The 25,408-nt window shown below is 36.0% G+C and overlaps 1 protein-coding gene across 4 annotated transcripts in view; it reads left to right on the forward strand.

Moving 5' to 3' along the window:
* The window catches only part of TTC7B (tetratricopeptide repeat domain 7B), a 120,688-nt gene that overhangs the window by 78,064 nt on the left and 17,216 nt on the right, over window positions 1-25,408 (forward strand). For all 4 annotated transcript variants that reach the window (XM_026849657.1, XM_026849658.1, XM_026849659.1 and 1 more), the window contains 2 exons: window positions 8,477-8,617; window positions 13,066-13,268. In XM_026849657.1, the coding sequence (XP_026705458.1) occupies window positions 8,477-8,617; window positions 13,066-13,268 (344 nt within the window). The remainder of the gene's footprint in view (window positions 1-8,476; window positions 8,618-13,065; window positions 13,269-25,408) is intronic.

A 25,408-nucleotide genomic window follows, 5' to 3' on the forward strand; every position in this document is an offset into this window, starting at 1 on the left:
ACTGTTTGTATCTTCTCATCTTCCTCATCCTCCTCCTAAACCAGATACCTTTGTCTGGCCCCATGCAGCCTCTGCATACTGTGACCAAGTTCCTGAACCCTGTACACCTTCTCGCTGTAAATTGGCTTTCTATTCCTGATGCATTTGTTAGTTTGTGCTGTATTTTTCTGATAATCTTCATAACTGATAAACCCTATTTAAACAGTTTAAGTTTCAACAGTGTGTCAGTGAAATCTGGACTTTCAGATGCTCTTCATTAAATGCTGAATGGGTTTTAAGAGTTTCATCAGAATTGACTGTTTTATTGATCCCAAAAGAGGTAAAATTACAGACATATTTAATACTGTGTTCTCATGACTGTTACAGAAAAGGATAGATGTTTGGTAAGAGATTATTGGCCAAGACTGCTTTGTAGCATTTACTGCTGTAATTTATTTCTATTGCTGCCATCTTTTGCTTAACAAAACTGTCCTTTCCACAGAATTTCCTTCTTATTTGTACAGTTTTTTAGTGACTTGATTTCTGAAAACCTGTAGCTAATTGCATTCAAAACACTTCCCTGAAAATTCACGTGAAGGAAAAAATTGCCTAAACATCAGTGTGTATTTTCATATTGCAGGTATGGCATATTCGAATGAATCAGAGGTATTAGAGCAGTGAAAATCAGAATAATGCTAGTTCAAGTCAAGAACCATTTTGTTCATTGAAATGATGCCAATTTTCAATATGTTGTAAGATCAGTCTCCCTGTTGTTTGAATACAAACTGTACAGTAATGCTGCCAGAGTAGTTCAGATGGCAGGGTAAAATCAACGTAGTTTTCCAGACATTTCTTTTTAAGTCCTTTTCATTTCTGTTAAATTTCCCTTCACTCGTAGCTTTATCATAGCACTGGTTTTGTGACTGCATTTGCTATAATCCAATCTTAGGAAATTCATTTTGACACCTAGCCTTTAACTAATCATGTCAAAGATCTTAATTCCTAACATGTAGAAAATAAATCTTTGAGTATGAGCAAAATTCACTTGTTAAAATAGCTGACATAAGTCTGGAGTTTTGAAAACACTAGCTCATATGTAAGCATGTAACTGGAAATTAAGGAAGGCACTTCCTTTAGACTCTGGGAAATCTGTCTTACAGAAGTTTAACTCGTTGAAGGCTAACTTCCTTCTTGAAGCATTTGAACAGTTGATTGATTGCTATTCAAGGTTTGTGTGTCGTTGAGTTGAATTTGCTCAGACCTACTCTATAAACAGTACATCTTAGTGTTAAATTACTTGTTCTTTGCAAAGCTACAAGTTATTAAGAACCCACTCAAGAATAAAGGCAAACTGAAAGAATGCAGAAGCCCAAGCATGCATTTCATTATGTAAAGCCCAAGTTTTCCATTTCCAAGCTACAATAGCCTCAGGGAAAGGTGCTTCCACCATATGCATGAAAAGTAGCAGAACCATGAAAAAAAGACAAGATATTGGAGTCCTTTGTATAGTGTAAATAATTAAAGTTTTCTGTCTTTGAGTAAGTAGAGGTTTGCCTAGATGCTTAGAGCATGTTAGTATAGTTACCAGGGCTGAAAAATATCATGTTCTGTATCTTGTTTTGTTCAAATTTTTTTCTAGCGACTTGACTTCCAATTTCTGTTAAACAGGAACGTGATTTCAGAGGTGTAGCAAAGGCTCTATGAAAATATTTATTGTAAACAGTAATGTTCTTTCTTATTTTTTTTAACTTTTTAAGCCCTGTAAACCTGATTTACAGTTTGAAGATTATCAGAAATCCCCTGGCGTTCTTGGAGTTCTTGGGTTATATATATATATATATAGAGAGAGAGAGAGAGAAATAGATATAGATATAGATACATATATATATATATATATATATATATATATATAAATAAATAAACCTTTTTTCCTCCTTCTTACTTTGGATTTTAATTTGTGGTTTGATCTGTTCAAAGGCAATCCATCAGATGCTTACTTTCATGGTTTTTACTCCCTTTTTTCAGTTTGTAAGTAGTATTCACTGTGCAGTTCTATTAATTTCTTAAGGACTTAAATCACCTTTTCCTTTACTACAAAACATACAGGTTTTGTCCATCAGTAGTGGAAGCTTGATAGTGTGTAAAGCAAGGCTGATGCTCTTTGCCCATTCAGTCACCCCAAGGGCTGTAATCTTACGAGATCTGAATGCACTCAGCTAACACTTGCATTTAATAATTAAAGAGGCAGTATTCATTTCTAGAGGACTTCAAATAAAGATATGTTAGGAAGGTCTTGTATAACATAATGGCGAGCTGCCAGTATGTTGTATTAGAGAAGATTTTATGCTGCTGCTGTTCCAAAGGAGTACAGTGGTCCAGAATGCAACATTGCAACTGCTGTCATGAGTCATAATAAATTACTGCTTTCTCTTGTGGTACAATTTTTTCCTGTAGAATAAATCTCTTAAAAGTACACTTTAAAAAAATGAAATTATGAAAAGAAGCTCAGTAAGAGTGAATTAAGTATATAGATCAATAAAAATAACTGCTGCTTTAACCTAGATATGAAATAATGTTATTTTTCTCTAACCAGTTACATTATAAAGCTGTGTGTTTAGCCCTGAATAGTAAATTATGGGATTTTTTTCCATTGCACTTTTTCATCAATTTTGTGAGATAGTACAGAAGACCAATTTGGTGGAGGAAAGAAAAGTAAAAAGATACGTAAAACAGCATGTTTGACAGTGACTAAATCTTTTTGGAAAAATGGAAAATCTTTTTCAAAGAGCTGAGAGAATGCTCTATGAATGATGCTGTCCATACCTGACTACTATGTCCATGCATACCTCTGTACCAAAAGATAAGCTAGCTTTGTAATTTGTGATTGTGAAAGGTGTCTGAGACCCTTAGTGAATTTTATAGGAAAAATTGTTAATTTTGGCTAAACCTGCCACGCTATCTTATCAAATGCATCACTTAAGTGATGGATTAGTCCTGCAGAAGGTACTGCCTCTTTGTATCACGCAATTGCTTTTTTTAGCATAGAGTTCTCTGTATGTCACACCAATAATGCTCTTACTGCCATTTTTGTGTGTATGTAAAGTTGAAAGTCATGGCGTTTTTCCTCTTTTCTCTTGCATGAGCATTGCTGTTAAAGCATTTTTTTCTTTATATGAATGTCGAAATACTGAAAAAGTGATGAATATAAAAATATTTACTAATATTATCTATTATGGTATAAAAAGAAATCCTGTTACAGTGTTTGTGTCAGTTCATATGAACATGAAGGATGACAGTCCATTCTTCTACTCATTTTCAGAAGGAAAATTTTATGTACATTGCAAAGCGATATTGTTTTTCTCCAAGCCTGCATGCCAGCTAAGGGCTGACAGAGTCCATGTCTTAGTTCGTGTCCGTTAGGCTACCTTGTGAAGAATCTATTGGGAAATAACCAAGGAAAGAACTGAAGTTATAACATGCTTATTTACATAGGGTGACTTGTAAATGGTATTTAAAAGATTGGTTTCCTGTAAAATTTATCATAAGAAAAGCCTGAAGAGAGAGTCAAACACTTCGTTTTTCACAGAAGCAGAACTGTAGGTGTGACTTGGAAAAGAAAGGTTTCTGTGAGATAACTACTTTGTTAAATTGTGCTTGTACAGGGCTGTTGGTCAGTTTTCTATTTGAGATTGAATTGAAACATTGACATAACCATGATTGTTGCAGATAATATGTTAGTATGGTGAGCAGAAACTAAATTATGGACAAATATTATTATAGGAACTTTGAGTGGGAGGTTATACCTTTTTGTCTTAGAAAAATCTTGCTATGCTTAAGACCATTTATCACACTTTGCAGTGTGCATGTAATAGTGGTTCTGGATGTTAATTAAGAAGTAATTTAAGTAGTGAATTCTAGATATTGCAATGGCAGTCGCTGTTTCACACTTGGCCTTTTTAGTATAACAGTCTTCAGAACAAAACTAAACAAATGAAAGTGAGTAGCCAGGATCCATTTGGTGTTACTTTTCCAGGGCTCATGCTTTTATATTTCAGAATAAACACTCTTTGCTGCTTTTGGTATTTTGAGGGATTTTTTTCTTGCTTCTTAAGTGTCACGCTATAACAGCAGGTCTAGAAGTTGTCAGGGAAGAGCAAGGATATTCGTGTGCGTGAAAGATATGATAAAATTTTAAACCAGAAATTACTGCTAATCTGTCTGAGCATTTGAAGGAAGCTACAACTGAGTGAATTGTAACACTGAAAGTGAGCATATGTTTGTGTTTGTCCAAGGATACTGTGCACAGACCAAAGAAAAAAAAGTACAGATAAGGCTGTCAAGAGAGAGCAGAGCTTATGGCAAAACCAACAGGGAGCCACCAGATAAATGACTACATAGGATCTGTGAGGCCTCGATCAGACTTCAAGTTCCACTTTTTACCCTCAGTTTCTTACAGAATCATCTAGGTTGGAAAGGACCTTGAAAATCATCTAGTCTAAGCATTAGCCTAGCACTGACAGTTCCCAACTACACCATATCCCTCAGTGATATGTTGACTCTACTCTTAAACACCTCCAGGGATGGGGAATCCACGACTGCCCTGGGCAGCCCTTTCCAACGCCCAACAACCCGTTCTGTAAAGAAATTCTTCCTAATATCCAGTCTAAACCTTCCCTGGCGCAACTTGAGGCCATTCCCTCTTGTCCTGTCGCTTTTTACTTAAAGAGACTCATCCCCAGCTCTCTGTAACCTCCTTTCAGGGAGCTGTAGAGAGCGATGAGGTCTCCCCTCAGCCTCCTCTTCTCCAGACTAAACACCCCCAGTTCCCTCAGCCGCTCCCCGTACGACCTGTGCTCCAGACCCTGCACCAGCTCCGTTGCCCTTCTCTGGACACGCTCGAGTCATTCAATGTCCTTTTTGTAGTGAGGGGCCCAAAACTGAACACAGGAATCGAGGTGCGGCCTCACCAGTGCCGAGTACAGGGGTCAGATCCCTTCCCTGTCCCTGCTGGCCACGCTATTGCTGACACAAGCCAGGATGCCATTGGCCTTCTTGGCCCCCTGGGCACACTGCTGGCTCCTGTTCAGCCGGCTGTCAATCACACCCCCAGGTCCCTCTCTGACTGGCAGCTCTCCAGCCACTCCTCCCCAAGCCTGTAGCGCTGCTGGGGGTTGTTGTGGCCCAAGGGCAGCCCCCGGCATTTGGCCTTATGGAAACTCCTCCAGTTGGGCTCAGCCCATGGCTCCAGCCTGTTCAGGTCTCTCTGCAGAGCCTCCCTACCTTACAAACCATTATGTATCTTTACCACTTGTAGTTGAAATTACTATATATTTTACAGTTGTAATGTGACTATAAAGATCTGAATCTGGGGACCCCTGGGTTAGAACAAGGAACAAATAGTTAAGATAAATTAGTTCCAATAAGAAAAGGGTTGAATAAAATTTGGAGGAAGGTCAGAGAAGGTTTTTTGGTACACAGGATCCTGAAATGATTTTTAGTTGTCTGCAAAATGAAAGCTTACTAATTCTACTTCTTCTTACTAACAGAAGGAGCCAGGAATGAGTCAGTTGACAGCTAATTGTGGCAATACTAAAGAAGTATTTAGGGGTTTATGGGTTAGAGCTGTCAGCATGAGTGCAGTGTACCTGAAAGATGCCTGATTGGGCAGTGTCAAAAGATTACTGTTATTAAAAACAAACAAACAAACCAAAAAACACCAACCAACCAACCAAAAAAAACCAAAACCCAAACCAAAAAACAACCCTGAAAGAAAGAATGAAAGAAAAAAAAATAGCAAAGATGTAAAAGCATGATAAATGATACAGTGGCTGTGCTGATTTGATCTGCAGGCCTGTACTGGAGGTCATCCCTCCTCCTTTTGGAAACTGTATAGCTCTGTGCTTGATACCTCTCTTAGTAAACACTGCAAGGAGGGTTTTTAAAGAAACAAAAAGCCCAGTTGTCATGCTTTGATGCTGTTTTGCAACATACTTGAGTCCTCTACAAGCTGAAGGATTTCAAAGGCTGGGATTTCCAAACACACTGCAGAAGATTACACAAATTTCTTTGTATGCTGTTTAACATCGATTTTCAAACTTAAGCCCCAAGAATCCACTTATTTGGGATATTGTTCAGAGGCAGCTTAGATTTAGTTGATTATGTTGAATAATCTGCAGTCTGAGTTTCTAAAACAGTTAATTGGTCCACCTTGAATTTTAGATTGTTAATATTCATGATTAATTTAGAATATGGTTTTATATCATCTGTATTAATTTAGTGAAGACAGGAGGTAACTATTTTCTAGTAGTTTGATTGAAGTAAGGACACTTGAAGGCTTACTTTGTCTATGTATGTGTTTTCTTCAGAGAACTTAATTGCTGCAATATGTTAAGGGATACTTTTTTCCTATGTGGGGAATATAAGCATTTTGAATAGTAACACTTTGAAAAATAATTTCTAGAATTTTTTTTTTAAAGTTTTTTATTTTTTCTGCCACACAGAATGAAGTCCAGGATAGGAGTTAATTACCATAGAAAGCACCTGGTAACCACTTAGTTTTAATTTTAATATAGGTGGCACTGCAACTCATAAGAATTTTATCACAGTATGGTTTCTTTTTTATATAGAAATTGATATACAAAAATTTTTAATAATATATTACTGTATGTACTTGAGGTTTAAAATGCACCAGCATACTTTCTGTATGAAATTACTTGTGGCCTGGCTAGCAGCCAGAGTCCTTGCTTTAAATAATAGAAAATATAGGCCCTTTTTAATACTAAATTGAATACCTGCTTTTCAAAAGGAAGGGTTTAAATGGTATCCTTTGTGTCTGTGAATCATACCTTTTCTTTACAAATTCTTCCAGGAAAATTAGGAGGTTCTTTCACTATTAGTCCCTGGAAGGCTAGCAAGTGACAGGCTGTAGTGATGTGCGTTTACAGCAATGGATGTCAGACAAGAAAAGGATTACCACTCACTAGTGCTTATTTATGGTACCTTTGCTGGTATTTTTCTTGGAACACACTTCACGTGCTTCTTGCTTAGACTTCCTTTTTATATTTCTTCAGAAGTTAAGCCTTAAAAATAACTCACACAAAAACTTCAGTGAATGTTCAACTCTGCAAGCTGGAGTTTGAGTTGTCTCATCAGCCAGTAAAGGAAAGCAAACTCCACAGCCAGATACTGTTTCAGATCTTCAGGGTATTTCATTGTTCATAATGACAAATGAAATGCTAATTACATCCTGTCCTGCTTTTCCCTTGTTTCTGTCAGTTAAGGGGAACATGACGCACACTTTCAGACAAACTTCCTCTTCCCACTGATCTGTGTACTAGGAATTTCTTCTTTTCTGGTTTGCTGTTTATGTTGTCACACTTAAGAATGTATGTTTTATGTGGCAAACCCCTTCTTGTTAAAATTTTTAGAAAATCTGTGATATTGAGAACAAAGGTTTAATTTATTTCTTGAATGCTAGTGATGAGGATAAGCTTGTGGGGTGCAGTTCAACCTGTATAGGTTTCAGTACTTTATTTTGGGGTACCTGCCGTTGTTGACCATTACAGATATGCTGATGGGTTTAGAATACTTCTCATCTGATCCAATATGTAATATTTAACTTCTATTATTAATGAGGCCTAGTCAGTTATAATTATAAAACAACTAGAGACACATTGAAGCTTAGATGGCATGAAAGAGTATAGCTTAAAATATTCACAGTCGATTTAAAAAAAAATAAAATCAGTAATTGGCTATCCAAAGTACAGTTGCCATTAGATATTCTCTAGTCATAGAAGCTTTTTTATTTCTAGTACTTTGAAAAGAGTAGTGTTTGCCAGTGATATTCTAATCTCGCTCATAAATGCTTCATTTTATGAGAATTATCCTTCACATAGTATACTCTTGGAATGTTCTTTATGCAAGGGACTTTTTTGCCACAAGGCATTTTAACTCAGGCTTCTTGATTAGCTAAGGTTTACATTCAGTGCAACTTAATTGTGTATTTGTGATGGGGTATGTTGTGATCATCTTGTATATTTTAGTTCTGTTTTTTGGTACTGTTATTAGCCTTAAAATAGTCCTCTAATTGCACTCTGTGGAAAGACATAGCAATTACTAACATCAAAATGCATGCAGCAACCTGAACATTACAGTGTACAGTACCATCACAAATCTTTTTTTTGGATTGTACATTGCCAGAAACGAGGTGTCAGGTATAATAGAGAATATTCATAGTAGCAACCCAAGAATGTGTCAGGTATAGTTACCAATGTTCTGTGTGGGTTTTTTTATAGTCTTTCAGACCAGTATAAAAGCTTTCATAACAAGGCAAATTAATCTGACATTTCAAAAAACTTCTCCAAAATGATACATGTAAATTAAATCTTGAGGAGTTTGGGGTAAAACCTATTATGCGAAGGGTTACGATTAAATGTTTTATGCAATGTGTGTGACCTTCATTCTTTCTACAATGGTATTTTTCTTAATTACTCTACAGGTTCAGTCCATGCTACATCAATAGCAGCTTCCAGAGTGGAGCAAGCACTGTCTGAGGTTGCTTCCTCTCTTCAGAGCAGTGCCCCTAAACAAGGTCCCCTGCATCCTTGGATGACTCTGGCTCAAATATGGCTTCATGCAGGTAGTGTGAAAGTAAAATTCTTCCTTTTTCTTTCCCCTCCCCTTTCTTGCTATCCTAAGGACTTGCAAAAATCTGTTAGTTTCATTCAGAATCTGTTACCACTTAGCAGATCAAATTTTCTCCAGGTTGGAAAAAGATGTTTGTAAGATTACTGAATAGTTCCTGCAACTAGAAAAGCTTTATCATTGAAAATAAATAACTCTGCATATGTGGAAAAGAAGGGTAGTAGTAACAACCTGTCCCTTGCAGCTGTGATAATAAGCTCTCATTCAGTTCTCTTCCTTCTAATTTCCTTAATCTAAAAGAAATTGCTTTTCTAAATGTGGAGTCATCTTGAGTCAACTTAGTATTTTTATGTTGCTTCAAGCCTCAAGCTAAATGCAATATCACAACTAGCTGTTATATAAAATTTTAACCAGAAAATTATGATCCAGTGTATTTTTACACAGTTTAAAATGTACGCTGTGCAATTGTTTTTATTGATACTTGCATCAGAAGGGTGTAATTTAGAACTCAGCAATTGGTTTGCTTTGGTCTGCTCTCAGACTTGAGCATTTTTCAGTGCCATAATTATTTTTTTTCTTTCATGTTTATGTTAAACAAAACAGTGCTGTATTTCTTAGCATTCTAATTTACCTATTTTGCAGTAACAGTTTTATAGTGTGAAAGTCATTACAGGGCAATGGCTCCCAGTTATTAATTAGTGTTTTAGGGTAAAAGTGCAGAAGATTGGAAGGAAAGAGCAATGATGGTACTGTTATAACTTTTAAACATTGTAAAGAAAGAGCAATCTCATTTGGGGGTGGAAGGATTCCTCGAAAGCAACACAGATATGAACAAGGCAAAGTCCACCAGGGCATAGTGTAGTCACCTACCTTTCATTGATTTTAAGTATTTAGAAACTATCACAGCCATATCCATAGTAACTTTTAACATCTGTAATGCTGATAATTTCTCAACCTTCTGTGACAGCCTGTTCCACAATTTATTTTCTGTCTTTTAATTTTTGTTGGTCATGTTGTGTTGCTGCTTACCCAGTCCATGCAAGTGACTGCTACTGTTTTACTCACAAAGGAGAGGTCTGGACACTCTTTGTTGATTCCTTATTAGTTCACAACTTAGTCACGTTTGCATCACATGGGTGGTGTGCTGCTGCAATCTGCTGCACAGTCCACTTTCCACTCTTATGATCTATCTCAGCAAGTGTGGTCTGTAGGACGTATTCTTCATTCCAAGCAGGAGGAAGCATGGGTGGGAAGGAGGAGAGAGTTGGGTTGGAGGATGAACTAACGTGTTAAAGATCCAGGGGAGGGACACAACAAAGTAGGAAGAGTGCTTTGACTCTTCGTGTATGGAAAGCAATGAGGCTAAAGAGAGCTTCCGTTTGCTTTCAGAGAAGGTACTGCAACATGAAGTCTACATCTTGACTTTGGAATGATCCTGTTCTTGATACTTCAGGCTGGTGATTCGTGCTGCATTTCAGAGTGTTTAGGTATCCTGCTATTCAGCTACTTGTCCTGCCTTGAGAAAGGCTTTTTACTATAGTAACATTAAGAATAAAGTTTTCTCCCAGAAGCACAATCAGATATTCTGGAAGGTATCTTCATGAGTATACATGGGTTATTTGCAGTGATAAAATTACTTAACGCCTCACAGCACATGTTCTTTAAATAAAAGTGAAGATTTACCATTGGGAAATTGGTTCCTTTTTTAGACTTACGGCACATTTAACTGTTTGATTCCCTGGATGATGCAGTGTTTTACTTGGGGAGGGATTAATAGCATAATTTCTAGTAGAGAAAATTACTTTAAAAATAATGCTGTTATAACTTTAAACATAAAGGAATTCTTTTGTTTTAAATTTAATACTTTTAGGAAGGTCTGTTAATTGTGAAGTTTCTCTAATGCAATTAGTAAGCAGAACAGCAAGATTTAGTATCTCTGACAGTAACATGAGGCTAGATTATAAGCAGTATTGCAGTCTCTATTAGGTAGTGTTAAAAGCCATTGCTACTATACTTGTTTCCCCTCAAGGAATACAGAATTTCAACTGTGGTCTGGTAAATTAGCCAGGTAAATTAGCCAATCTCTGCTTATTTTTTCAGTCTAGAATTATTGTGGAAGCAGATAATCACCTACTTAAGTATTTTTTAATTCTATATATTATTTGCTAATAATTATAGTTTTTACTTAGTACTTCTTATAGTCTGTGTAAATTATATTTTTCCTAATATCTTTTCACTGAGCAACTTGGGAGTATGTATTTAAAACTGTTTTTCAAGTCTGGTGATGCTGGAGAAGGGACGGTAAAACCAGGAAAGCTCAGATGGTTAGCATTTAAATAACATAGTATATTTTATACTCACTAAAATCTTGTTTCTCGTGTAGCAGTACTGACCATATAGCTTTTAGAAAAGCACTGAAGCATGAAATACCCAAACCAAAATATTTCAGGTTTCTTTAAAAAAACCCACCCCTTTCAGTACTATTCACACATACGCTGTTTTGTCCAGCTCTCATATTACGGCTACAACTTGTTCTTTGGATTCTATGAACAGCTAGTAAAAGTAAAATCCTAGAAATATTTAACTTCTCCCAAATGTAGGTTTTTATTTCAGTATTTTATCCCTTTGTTATCTTCCAGGTTTGCTATTCTTTAGTTACACAGTACCATCTCTGACTAGAAGAGGTGGTTCTTTTGGAGTTAGGAGGAAAAAAAACTGTTGCTGGATCTGCAATTTCATGTATTAGTCCTTCACGTGGATGAGACATTTTTCCATCAAAAAGCATTTAATTAATTTCTAAAAATAAACTGCATTAATCCATACATCCACATGGACATACTATTTATGTTAGGTAGAATGTGTTCTGTGAAATGACTGAGTCAACTGAGGAGCAAAATAATGCTATTCTGGTTAAAAAAAAAAAAAAGTCATTGTCCCATAAATAGGATCAGATCTTAGGGGAAGAAAATAATTTGCTTCAGCAACCCTACAAAAATCAGTTTGAAAAAACAGAAAATTATAGGACCTTTAAGTTGTGCTTACTCACCAACGGCTTGAAAGTCCTTTTTTTGTTAGTCAATGTTATAAATTGATTTTGATGAAAATAATTATGAATATTCATAGCAGGTATCACTGTACTGAAGTTCACTAGTTAGGGATACTATTAAGTCTAATGCAGTTATCCCGAAGGATCCTTTAAAGTCACTCAAACATCACTCCCATTCAGTTTTAGGCATAATCCCAAATCCACTATACTGTAGTGTGAGATTCTGATCTGACAGCCTTTAAACCAAGATGAGTGGCCTTTACTGTACAGTGAGAAGCATGTCTTGAAAAGCAATAGATCACTTTGCTGTTTTGATGGAGCTTTTTGATTTAATCTGTAAGACTGTTGTACAGTGTGATGCAGTAGAATGCAGTTATACAATTACTTTGAAGCTCAATTTTTCTAGGGTCTACACCAACATAAAAGAAATAGATAACGCACCTGAGAACCTTTAATATATTTTTCTTTCATTTAGTATCTCTTCTCCCACTCTTTCAGTAAGAGATTGAGGTAATCCAGCAGGATAGTGAAATAGCAGTTTCAAGAGTGCTGTAAGAGCTATTGAAGGCAAATACTTCCTTGTTGTTAGTTGTTAATCACTTACTGAACCAACCTTTTTTTCCCCCTATAGTCAATCAATCTGATTTAGACAAGTGTGTGTCAGGCTACTCAACTGCTTTCAGGAGTGCTTTATGTTATGTTAAATATATCTGCTTTTTTTTTTTTTTTTTTTTTTTTTTTTAAGCTACAGAGTTAAATATTCTTTGCTCCTGGAGGATATCTTGGATAAAATGCTTAGAAATATGAACAAGTTTTGTCAGATCAGAATGCTGATAAAGCATTTCAAATGTTCTGCTAATTTAACCAGGAAACTTTTCATATCAAATAACATTATATTTCTTTTTAAATGCTCTGAAGTGGGAAACTTTGAACCAGGCTTGCCATTTAGTGGTTGGTAGCTGGAGCAATTGCCACTGCTCCCTGAAAATCCTGTAATTAGTTGTATCCTTTTACCTACTGTAAAGATTTCTGTGTGCTGTTTTGTGTTGGGTTTTCTGTTCTTAAATAGTACTGGAATACTGGCATGCTCACATCTTAAAAATAAAACTAAAATTTTTTTAAAAGACCAGTTAAAAATAAATTATAAAGAGTCTTCTGGTGATTAAAACAGTCGTTTAGAGGTTCAAACTCCTATTACATTTAGAAAAGCAACATTCCTAAAAAAATAATTTGTTTAAAATGATTTATGTAATAATTTCTCTTAAACTGCAAAATTTTTTGAGGAAAATAGCCTTTGTTTAGAATGAAACTATTTACAAATACAGCACATGTGACAACATCTAGTCATGATATGGTGAAGCAAGAATCATTCATTGGTCCTCATATTTATTCCACAGCTGAAGTCTACATAGGAATTGGGAAGCCTGCTGAGGCCACAGCGTGTACCCAAGAAGCAGCTAATCTCTTTCCGATGTCACACTATGTTCTCTATATGAGAGGTCAGGTGGCTGAACTTCGTGGAAATATCGATGAAGCCAAACGCTGGTATGAAGAGGCCTTATCTATTAGTCCTACTCATGTGAAAAGCATGCAGAGGCTGGTAAGTCTTAAGACCGTTTTCCAAGTACTTTTGTCTCAATTTATGATATTGTATTGTGAAACCTTAACTTTGTGCAAGGAACCCATAACTTATGAGTTTTCTTATTAGCGGAATAGCTTTGGAAACAATCTTTTCTGCCTTTTTATTCTCTCTTCTGTGTGTGTTGGAACATAAAAAGCATCTGCTGACATATAAAACTATTTCAGTCCTAACAGAGACTGCAGAAAAATAAATCATTTGCATCTGCCTAACTTTCAGTGCTGTTGGGCAGTAAGGATGGCTCATAATAAGAGAAGAGTTAGATACTGTAGTCTAGAGGAAAGAGCAGTCATTCTTCTAATTCCAAACTAAAAGATGAATTCTACGTGTTGATTGATTGGTTACCTTCATTCTATATGATTTCTTAGAGAATCAGTTGCTGTCAAAGGCATGTGTAGCTTTAAGTACAAAGGTGCCCTCCCCAGCATAAATGCATGTTTGTTTATATACTTCGTATATGTGTACATGTGTATATTCTGTGCTTACTGTCTTAGAAAAATCACTTTCTTTTCTTATTACAGATAGGGCAGAGTAGAACAGCTGCAATCAGCTTTTTACCCCATCTTTTTGTTCAGAAGTAGAAGCTGTTTTCTACCTAGGTGCTTATGAATTATTCAGAGAAATTTCTTGTGCATCCCTGGAGGGGAACATATGAGACAAAAGATCAGATAGGAAGGCAGCACAGGGAAAGTTTTTTGTTTCACCTTTTCAGCATTTCAAGATATTTGAGCCTACTGACAAATGCCAAAAGGTTCCTTTTTCTGAAGAAGCAGGCAGTCAACCTAAAGCACTGCAGTTCAGTGAAAATGAAAGCTTATATTTTTTCTGGGTATCTTTTTGCCCCTCCTCTGAATCCACCTTTGAGTAGTCTGTAAACACACAATACTCTTCAGAATGACTGAGAAATCAGCTGCCTGAAGAGGCACGTGAGATGAAAAATAGAGTCCAATCCAGGTTCCCTTTTTATGAGCTTTTCAGTTGAGTGTAAGCTGGAGGATAACTTCATTTCACTGGAATGGCCAGTCCTTTTTAAGCATTCTTAAAATTTAATATTTTGGTATAAAAGCTTTCTTTATTACTTTAGAACTTTTCTCTATTAAGATGTTCTTTTGAGTAGATGCTGAGAGGTTTATACTGTTTAAATACAAGTAATAAAGATGTATGCTATAAAAATACTTGTCTATGTAGTTCCTTGTGGGGAAGAAGTACAAGATTCTGTATCCTTCTTGATCTAGTGACTATTGCAAAAAGTATTTTCATGAGGAAGTTTGCAGTGTTTACTCTTGCCTGTGTGTATAGATGAATATCTGTACATCTCAACACTTTGTGTATATTTACCTGTTTATTATAAAGAGATATGATCTTGGTGGCAGGGGAGCTATAGCAACAGCACTGTGGAGGTACCAGCCTCTATAGCAACAGCTGAAACATTAACTTGTAATATTTTTATTCACAATTCTAAGCTGACAATCAGTTTATGAACCAAAGTTCTGTGGAAAAAATACCTCGTTTTCTGTGATTAATTTGGTATTTTAAAATTATTTGATATGGCTTTCTAGCAGTGCCTAGAAAGCAATATAAAATGCTACTGTTTCAACATAACAGTTACCTTAGACCTTAGATTTATATAAATAAGCTTTAGTGAATTTCTTGGTTTGGGCAAATTGCAAGAATATAAAATGCAGCAAAAAAGAAATAAAGATGGCACAAGTTCTGGCATGTACTTCTGGATATATATCCAGCCCTGCCTCTCCAAATAAAGCTACTTGAAATAGTTGAACCTGAAATCAGTTTTTAAAATTTCCTGATGCTAGTGGTTTAGAAATGTGGATCTTTGATTTGGGGTAGTTTGTAGTTGTCCAGAGAAGAAAAGCTAAATAAAATACTGGTTTATATTTGTATGAACAAGAATGGCTTGTTTGGAATAGGCAAGATTTCTTCTTTTATAATCCATCTTCTGGTAAAAGGAGTGAAGAATTAAAAGCTTTACTGTTTTTCCATACAACTTTTTGTCCATAACTCCCTTTAAATACTTGTCCCTGAATATGATATGCTGTTTCTGCAAAGAAAGAACCTTATTAATCTAAATTACTGAAGAAGTGTGTGTAGAAAGACTAGAAAATTTAGTTTTATGGCTTGAGAACTGATGTGCTTCCTCCTATGAGTTGCAGCATGTCCTATGCTATGGAGTTTCTGCCTGAAGTCTAATATAGAATGCGGTTGACTTTTCCTGTCTGGTATGATCTGTTAAAAGACTGTATTTGTCTAAAATTACAGTTTTCTGTGAATCAAGTTATTAATTATGTTGCTGTCTCTAAGGTCTTTACTGATTTGCTCCTGTTTAAAAGATTTACTAAAATGAATACCAGGAGGACTTGGCAATGGTGTGAAAATTGGAGTAGTTAAGAGTGATGGAAGAGATCTGTTCACCAACTAAATGATACTGATAAATGAGGGTGTTTGGAGGGTGAGGTTAACTCTTGCTGTATTTGCCTTCGTAATGAATGCCTAAAACTACGTGACAGCAAATGGTGGGGGGTTGATCCACGAATAAATGACGATTTGTTTAGCTGTATTCTGCTTAATTAAACTTCTTGGGAAATGGAACTGATAGGGTTATACTGTTACATTACCTAAGATGTGAGAGATTCTAACAGAGACCTGGCTGCAGGGGGCAGTGTGTTTGTGTGTGTGCTCACTGCTATTTCAGTCCCTTCTAAAATGTTGGGGGTTTTATTAATTAAATCAGCTGAACCACAAAACTAGTTCTTTCAAAGTAAAATGCTGTGAAAAGTCTCTTTAGTTGTTTGCAACTGAATTATTCCTCATACAGTTAATGTTTAAATCCATGCATTCATCTGCTGTGTTCTGTTAAGCAATTCTCATTTTAAGTTTACCTTCTTCTCAGGTGCTATTTTTTACTGTTTGTCATTAACTGAAATTTTCTCCAAGCCAGGGGTTATAACAGCTTGCTATTTGACTAGCTCTGACTGCTCATAGGATGTCAAGAGTGAAGCAGTAACATGTCAGTATCCATTAGGTGTACTTCAGAGAGTGCAGCAGCAATGCTTTTGAACAAATGCAGTGTTCTTTCTTGGTTTTAAGGGTTGTATAGTGCACGCAGGGAAAACAATGCAAAGTTGTGTTCTAAAGGTTTGAAATACTTCAGTTTGTGTTCTGTATTTCAAATAGCTTTTTATCACACCCAATGAAATTTGGGATTTAATTACTAAATTAAAAACTGATGATTTGCACTTCAATTGAATGTCCTATATACTTGCTTGTCACCTGCCTGATTTTGGCCAGAATGGATTTATTTGAACAACCTTATCCATTCTCCCTACCCTTTATCATCACCTCCAGATTTCTGCATTACTGCTGCCTTCCTGCTTTTGTCATTGTTTTCCTCCCCTGTGAAAAAAGAATAAACAATCTTTTATCTCCTGCAGTCAGGGTACTGTTGTGGAAACTGGCCCTTACTGCTGATGTCTGAAAAGTCCTGAAACAGGCCACCATTCAGTAATGCCTGAAATGGCAATGAGTATTTCAAACCATTGTCCAGGAAACAAATCTGTATATTCTTTCTCAGGCTGAAAATTTCTTAGCTAAATGTAGCTTTAACATGAAATAGTTTTTCCAGCCTCTCTATACCATTACAATCCTAGAAGACTCTAGTATTTTTTGAATATTAAGTAATTAATCATAGTATTTGCCAGTTAATCCTATTAATAGCTTTGCTTCTAAGAGTAGAAGACTTAAACAGAAAGGGAGAAATTACTTATCTAAAATTACTCATGTAGAAATTAGTTTTCAAAAAGCATTATCTTAAAGAATTACATTCCCCACTTTACACTGTTAGATAGCTATTTAAGTTTCCTATTATTATGCAGAACTAAGTCAGATCTGTTAAGGCTTAGATTAACTATTATTAGATTAACTATGTGCTCTTTACCTCTCAGTTATAAATATGTTGTTATTTATTTCTAACTACATTAGCTTCTTACATTTTTTTTCAGCCCAAAGACACTTTGTGAGAAAGAAGCCTGGCAGTACGTATGGGTAGTGTATGCTTATGAGCTTGTCAAGGATGTTGAGCTGACTCAAAGAAAAGCAGAGAAGACTAGAAATGTGAGTTGACCCTTTTTGAAGGGTTCAGGGAAGTTAAAGAAGAGAAAGACTAAACACAGTCACCTAAACTCTTTTCTTTCACTGAGACAGTATTCTCTAGTATTCTTCCTTTCATAACCAGGACCTCATCTGGGGAACATGCATTATAACTAATTCGATTTTCATTGCCAGGCTGCTATACTGGTTGTTGGTTTAGACCACATGGGCTTATCCTGAGCACATTATGCTGGTTCTTGTGGGTGGTTTGTGTTATAACTGGTTACCATAGAGCTAAATGCTAATGCCAATCACAGTGCTCGTTGGACTTGCTCTCTTAAGTGCATCCTTATGCACACAGTGGTTGAAGAAGAACGGAGAAATAATGGTAATTGGCTTTGTTAGATTTGTTAGTAAAATATTGTGGATTTTCCCTTCAGAAACTTCGAGGTTGCTTCATTGAAAGTAGAGAAAGCAAAACATCTGTTCAGCTAAAAACTCACTGCTTCTTACAGAAGGCATTTTACTGTGATCTGACCACTGTGGATCTAAATAGTTCAAGTAGTCGCACCTTGCACTCTGAGAAAACAATGGCAGTTCTACTTCTATTTTAACCTGGAACATGCCCGTTGAGTCCAAGTGACTCAAGGACAATTTGAATACATTTTAAATGTTTTACCTGCCATGTGGCACTCACAGGCTATATTCTTTTCTGCATTGAAAATATTATTTCCTATTTTAGCCTTACAACAGAAAACCATTGGTGCTTAGTGCAATAAAAAGCATATAATACCAACTTGTGTAGTCATTAGCTTTTGAAATAAAACACAGTGTGAATCAAGGTGAATAATCAAGAAAGTTTGGTTTTTTTCCTGTTTGTTTCAAAGTTATTTCCTTTTTTATTTTTATGATTTCTGTTGTATGACATGATGGGAACACTTGTTTGTGGACAAAATCTTGTACAGTCTTCCTATTAATCAACACTTTCCTTGTTTTTACCAGTGGTAAAATCTACAAAGCACAGATTTTATTCTTTCTTCCCCCATTTCCATGGTACTTTACCCATAGCAATCATGGAAGGAAGGTGTAAAAGATCTTTATCAACTGTATTGAGTTTTACATACATGCATGTATAATAAACACATATATGTGTGTATACATATATTCGCTGCTACAAACCTGCCTTATTATTTTGGATACATCGTATTGTCTTTGCACTGTGAAAGTAAGGTTCTGCCAAACCTAGTTTGGCACCTAGGTGCCATGCAACCTAGTTGTTATCAACTGGTCGTTGCAGGCGTTCCAGTACCCCGCAGTTCCGTAAAATGGCCCATTCTCTGATAGCTAGTTAATAGTGATGCATTTTTGTTTGTTGCCAGTCTGATATTTTTATAAGCTTGATTTGGCTGTTTGGGGTTTGATTTTGGGTTGGCATGCAGACACAATGCAACTGTAAGAGTGGCCAGTTGTTTCCAAAATATCTCCAGTCATGCTCCTTAAGTGGTCTGTTTATGCAGTATGTTTGGGGAATGTGCGTACAAAAGTGTCAGTGACAAAACAATGCAACTGGAAAAGCCTCAGTTGGGATCTTCACAAATTACGTTTCTGGGCTTCTGTCTCTTTTGATCATTTTTTCATGGGAGATTCAAGTATATCTTAATGATCTGCATTGAGGCTTCTGTAGACAAAGATATGTCTAATATTATTTAAAGAACACAAAATATTTATGTCTATGGTTGTTTACATTGGGAGTATCTCTTTATTTCATAGTACTAAGTACAAATAAACAATTGGTAGTAAAAGCATCTGATCACTGTATAATGAAAAATTGACTTTTTTAGGGGTTTTTTTGTAGGTGTTAGAAAGGATAATTCCTATTAGAAGTCTCTCCAGAGTCCATACATCTCCTTACGCATTTTGCCCTCTAAAGGCCTGACTACATTAAAGTCATTGTCACTTGGGTTTTGTTAATATCCGGAGTAATCTTTACCTTTTCCTCCATGACTTTTGCTGGATAACTGGGCACCTAAAAGAGGATGGAGGGAAAAAACATAGATTTTTACTAGTGGAAAAAGGCTAACAAGCAAAACTAATGCAACAGAATGAAAATGTCAATAGTCTTAGTCCCAGTAATTCAGGATATTGCCAGGAGGCCTCGTGTCAGTAAAATGCTAATAGTTGCTCTTGATATTTGAGTTCTCCTTGTTTTAAAAAGAATAAAGTAGAAACAAGAGAAGGCCTGGAAGAAATTGAAAATGTGTGGTATTCTCTACTATCCTCTGTAGTTTCTTACATCCATTTTCATGGATAATTGTTGGTGCTTTTATTCATGGATCTCAGAAATACAATTTTTATTTTGCTCTGTGTAATAGCCTTTCAATATGAGAATTGCTTTGCAAAACACTCTTAAAATTAGGTCATTCTGCTGAAGTATGCACTGGGCTAATTGTGATTATTTTGCTTCCCTGGGCATTTGTGCTCACTGAATTTATTAAAGTATTACTTTATAGCTGGAGCTGAGAACTCAAAGCTATGTGACACCTAGTATGCATGGTTGTCTTTCCTGTAGTCTCTAAGGGCTTTTGCTTGTAGGCAACATCTGGCATCTGATTATTTATAATTGAATTTCATATAATTAATAAATAAATATTTTTAAGGATTTATTTTAGGGTAAATATAAAGAATGTGAAAAAGGCTGGAGAGAGCAGCCATGCTCAACTTTAAATGAATGAAAGAGATTTTATTTTCCTGTTCCTGAGAAAGGTTCTGTTCTAGAATTCAGTAGGTAAGAACTCATTAACTATAGGAAGACATTTGAGACATGACATGTGTTGTTCATTTTGGGTTTTTTTTTCTTTTCTTGTGTTGCATAATTTTGCATACTGGTGAAATATAACTAAATGCTACCATCAACAGCAGTCTGAATGAGACAAACTATGTGGTTTAGTTGTGGTTGTTAGTAAATGTGTGTCAGAAACTTGTAGCATTATAGCCGAGAGTCTGAGATGTAGCTCTTTAGCAGTCTCTCTTACAATAACGTTATTATAAAATTGTGTGGGAGTGATCAGCACATGTAGTTTGCTATAAATCGCTTGCAGTTCTCAGGTGCATTTCTGGTGTGCTGATGAAATTACCTCTTGCTTTTTGCTTTACATCTATAACAGGGAGGCTTCACTTGCTTTAGCATAAGCCGTTTCCTGAGACAACAGACTGCTCTTGAGAGGACCAGGAGTTACCTAAGCAATTATGATTGCCTTTTTTCTGACTAGCCACTGTAAACAACTTGTTAGTAAAAAATGTGCTTTATCTTATCCTCATCAAGCAGCAAGTGGCTACCTTAATGCAAAAATAGAGATCTGGAAGCAACTGTCCCTCGGGAAATGATTTTAATGCTTGCTTTTGTCAGGGTTATGTCAAACAGCTGCATTCCCCAGATAAGTTGTCTACTCTGGTACAGTTTTTTCTGCAAATCCCCAGTCTGGAACAGTCTTTTTATGTCTCTCTATCTCTCCAACTCATCTCATTTTAAATTTTATTTGAAGACCACTTTTCCATTTACTGAAGCTTTACTTCCCTACTTGCCAGTATTCTACCTAGCAGTCTTTCCGGTGCTCATGAGTCTACAGTTTAAAGATGAATTGAACCTTGCACTTTGGAAAGATTCAACCAACGGTACTATAATTTCTATGGTAATATAATTTCTCCAAAACATAGACTGTGTTTACTGGTAGATAACTGGATTTAGATGGCATTAAAGAATTAGCCTTTAAGGTTAATACCAGGCTGTTTTTTATGTCAGATATTATTTTAATCTAGATGATCAGAGAAAACAATTATTTCAGTGAGCTTTAACTCACTGGAAGATCTGAACTGTGTTTTGTCCAATACTGAGATCTATGTTTCTTTCTAAGGTTTGATGATTATTTTTCCATTATTCTTCATATTAGAGTATATTTTGTCAACAAGTAGCAACAAATGGTATGAAGAGAGTTATGTGCAGCAACTACTCTTCGGAAAGCTGCCATCTCTTGATTTCTCAGTAGGGGAGAGGAGACATGCTGTTTGGCTGCCTTGCATAATGCATCTCACTGAAGAAGGGCACTGTTTTCTCTGAATAAAACTGACTGCTGTCTACTGTAACTGGAGTTAGGGAATAGTAGATAGGAATAGTCTTTAAGTAAAACCATTGTGGCCAAAGCTGGGGACTGCAGGAGCTCTTTACTAAAAGCATTTGGATGACCTGCTTCTGACTTTAGTTTCATTGCAATCACATTTCATCATCACTCTTGATACCTATGTGCTAAGGCAATAATTTAAGTTATGGACTTAGACTGGACCTTGACGTCTACTTATCACCAGTGGAAAGTAGTTCTTAGCTAATTTTTATATTCTTGTGCTGATCTATGCCATCTCTAGTTTGATTTGTTTTCCTATATCCAGCTATATTGAAACTTTGCTGAAATTCAGACAAATTAGTTCTACAAGTGGGTTTTGGGGGCGTTTTGGTTGGGGGTCTTTTTTTTCCTCTGGAATTAATCTATCTAATCAAATACTGTACAGGCTGGCTTAGTGGCTCTAACCATTCCTTTTTCAACATTTGTTCTAAGGCCTTGCATGTAATATAAGAAAACTGAAACAATACTTTTCTTTCTGAAATACAAATAGTATACTACTTTTTGGTAGTAAAAATGCTTACACTATTAATTTGGTATCTAATCACTGATTTAATTTTCATTTTTGTCCTTTTCTAGGACAGAGATAAATCCAGTTCTCACAACTTGATTATCTGAATCTCTGGTTTAGGTTTTACATTAGTTTGGAAAAGAAAATTCCTTTACTTTTACTTTGAAAGTCTGGATGCCTTTTTAATTGCTTTTCTGCTGAGAATAAAGGATCTTTTTATGCTGTTGCTGTAACATGATGTAATATTAACATCAACATTAAAGTTACAAGCCAGTGTCTTGGTAAACTGGAATTGATGGTGTCCATTTGGTTCTGTGATATAGTGCTCTGAGTTTCAATTTGTGTTAACTTAATTGGGTAGTGATTGAAAAGTCTGGTCAAGCCTGCAGGATCACTGAAGCCATAGTAAGCAGACCATGTTTAACCTGCATACTGGGTGAACCTGTATCAGAGGCTCTGTTGTAGAGTTTATGTGCTTGAGACAGTTACCTGTGTGTAAAGCAGAAGCATCAATGTTTCTAAACCTAGGCTCTTTCAAGTACCCTGCCATCTGCAGGGAAACATAGCTATGTGTGTTTAATCCAAAGTTCACTCCACATGAAACATAGTGAAAGCAGATGTAGAGTTGTTAACACTTTTAATGCCAATTCTATCATGGTAAATTATAAACTACTTGGTTAAATTCCTATGAGTGGAAAAATACATCATGAGTGAGATTTAGTAATGCTAAACTTGGAAACAGAAAGCTGTTTTGGGCTTATATCGTTTTCAGCAGTACAGTGTTGACCGGCACCTTTTAAATTCTGATGTTAATATCCATGGACTTTATAGAGAACAAAAAGATAAGAGCTTTTTAGTTTCAACAGTTAATCGTGTATGTATGAAATTACTCTGTACAGTTTTTAAAACACTGATTTTGCAAACAACTATTTGCATTTGAAAAAAATACCATTAGTTACAGTCTTTTTTTTTTTACTTCCACACTATAAATTTTTACATAATTGAACCAATAGCTGATTTAAATCTTGAATTCAATATTTTATATTTGCACATATAGCTGCATTTTTAGTTTCAGCTCTTTATATTTTTACACATGAATATTTAAGCATCTGAACAAGTTTAGAGGAATAGAAAGTAACTGGTTAAGTTCAGCCACTGCAGTTAGTGTGGCAACTAAGACAGTTGGTATGGCAGTAAGACAATGACCGAAATATTTTTACTCTTTTCCTAAATCATGAGTCTAGATATTTCAAAAAGTTATCATATTTGTTTTCATAACAGCTTTGAGTGGTCAACATATGTTTTGCCCTGAAATATGTATTATTTACTCTCAGTCAAGAAATGGGGAAACTGAGGTATAGATGCTGTGACTTACTTAGCTTTAAATACAGTACAAGCCTCCTGATTTCTCACTCTGAGCATGAGATTCATGGGAGTCTTATTTAACTCCTGTGCTTTCCAATGCCTTTGCACTCTGAAGAAAATAATTTTCCCCACAGAGATCTCCAGTGTATCAGTCAATCTTGTTAGGGCAGCAGCAGCATCGTTATTCCCGCTGCCTGCTGACAGGAGCCTGCAGGGTGCCTTTTGAGGGTTTGGACATGCAAATGATTGACAGACTTAAGGAGGGTTTTCCCTTATGATATTTAAATTTAGCATTGTCACTGATGGACCTCCTGTTAAAATGTAGAAGATTAAAACAGCTCTATCGTTTATCAGTGAAAATTATCTTTTTGATAGTTATTGCCTTCACATGCAGTTTAGGTGGGGGGATATGTGGCAGCTCCTTGATAGCCATTTCAGCTCAGCCAAGGAAAATGAGGCCATTGTCTCAAATTCACTGCAGAACTTTCAATACTTTTAAATAATAAATCAGTTCATTTACATAGATTTCTCTTTCCCCCAACTATCTTATTTTCTGGAAGATTTTGTCAATGTTGTCTTGGATTTGCTCAACAAATGTAGTATTTCCCAAGTCATTGCAGCTGAGATGGTTAGTGAAGGAGATGACTGGATAGCAGATTGGTTTAGCAGTATCTGTAGCATTAGTACTTTGTGATTCCCTTTTGATTGGGTTTTGAGAGCTCAGTTAAACTTACCACTGTTTTATAGTAATGGACTTTTATAGGTAATAAAGATAAACTGCTTCCATAGATCTTTGTTTCCTATCATGTTCTTACTCAGTAGAAAGTTCAAAATTCAAGAAAAGCTAACTTTAAACCAGCACTAAATAGGAACTCTCTGGAAATAGAAATCTGAAGGAAAAAAGATTGCTGCTTTCATCATAATGGGTTGCTAGTTTTTCTCAGATGTTCTGTTCTGGTCTTTGCTTTGATGCATGCTCCTGTCCTACAAATCATACTCCTACCTGGGTTTGAACAGAAAAGAACTATGTCTTGGTTTATGCCCTTGGGGGAAGTTGGAGGATATAGCCCCTAATATGAATTGTTGAGCACATATATAACTCTTGCATATTTATTTATATGTAGCATGAGTCAGATTTGGAGAACTAATGTCATAAATTTCCTTTTGCTGTTAGCTGTTTGTGTGCTTATGTAATTACCATTATATGCAATAAATACAGTTTTGAGTAAGACTTTTCAAGCCAGCTTTTTCCTGAAGAGGGGTAGCATCCTCTGGGGAAGAAGATAAGTTTGGTAAGGCATGGCAAACCATAACTCTGTGTTCCCACTCTGATTAGTGGGAGGTAAACAAGAGAGGGCAGAGTCAGAATGGTTGTAAATATTTATTATTGAACAGATGTTGAGGTTGAATGTAGTTTTGTACTAAGATGCACTTGGAGTCTTGGGAAACAGAAAAAGCTCTGTACATAACAATGCATTACAACTCCTTTCTGCTAATCTCTGACCTGAAACATGCATGTAGTTTATATGTGTGGCTTCTTCATACAAATCTGAGAAATCCTGCATTATAATAGAAGCTGTTGTGGTGCTAAAAGGAAGCTGGCTTTCAAGAAATAACCCTTACATTGAATTTAAAGTTGCTTTTAGAAACAGCTTTTCTTTCTTAAGAACTGGCATAGAACTGAAGGGAAAAGAAGTATTAGCAAAACATCGAGATGTTAAAGTGGAGCGCTCATACTCAGGAGCCATGTATCTTCACATAAAGCATTTGACCTGGAAGAAATCTTCAGTCTTTTAGTACTGCTCAGATGAACCAAGCGAAGCAATTCATTAGCAAAGCACTTTCTTGGCAGAAATACAAAAACCGTTAAAAGCTAAGCACTGTGAGGAAAGGCACTACCCGAAACACTTGAGCAATATAGCGTGGTTTAGTAGGCCCATTAGGATGCA

The sequence above is a fragment of the Athene cunicularia genome (assembly GCF_003259725.1).
Source record: "Athene cunicularia isolate RWA chromosome 5 unlocalized genomic scaffold, athCun1 chr5_part1, whole genome shotgun sequence".
Lineage (NCBI taxonomy): Eukaryota > Metazoa > Chordata > Aves > Strigiformes > Strigidae > Athene > Athene cunicularia.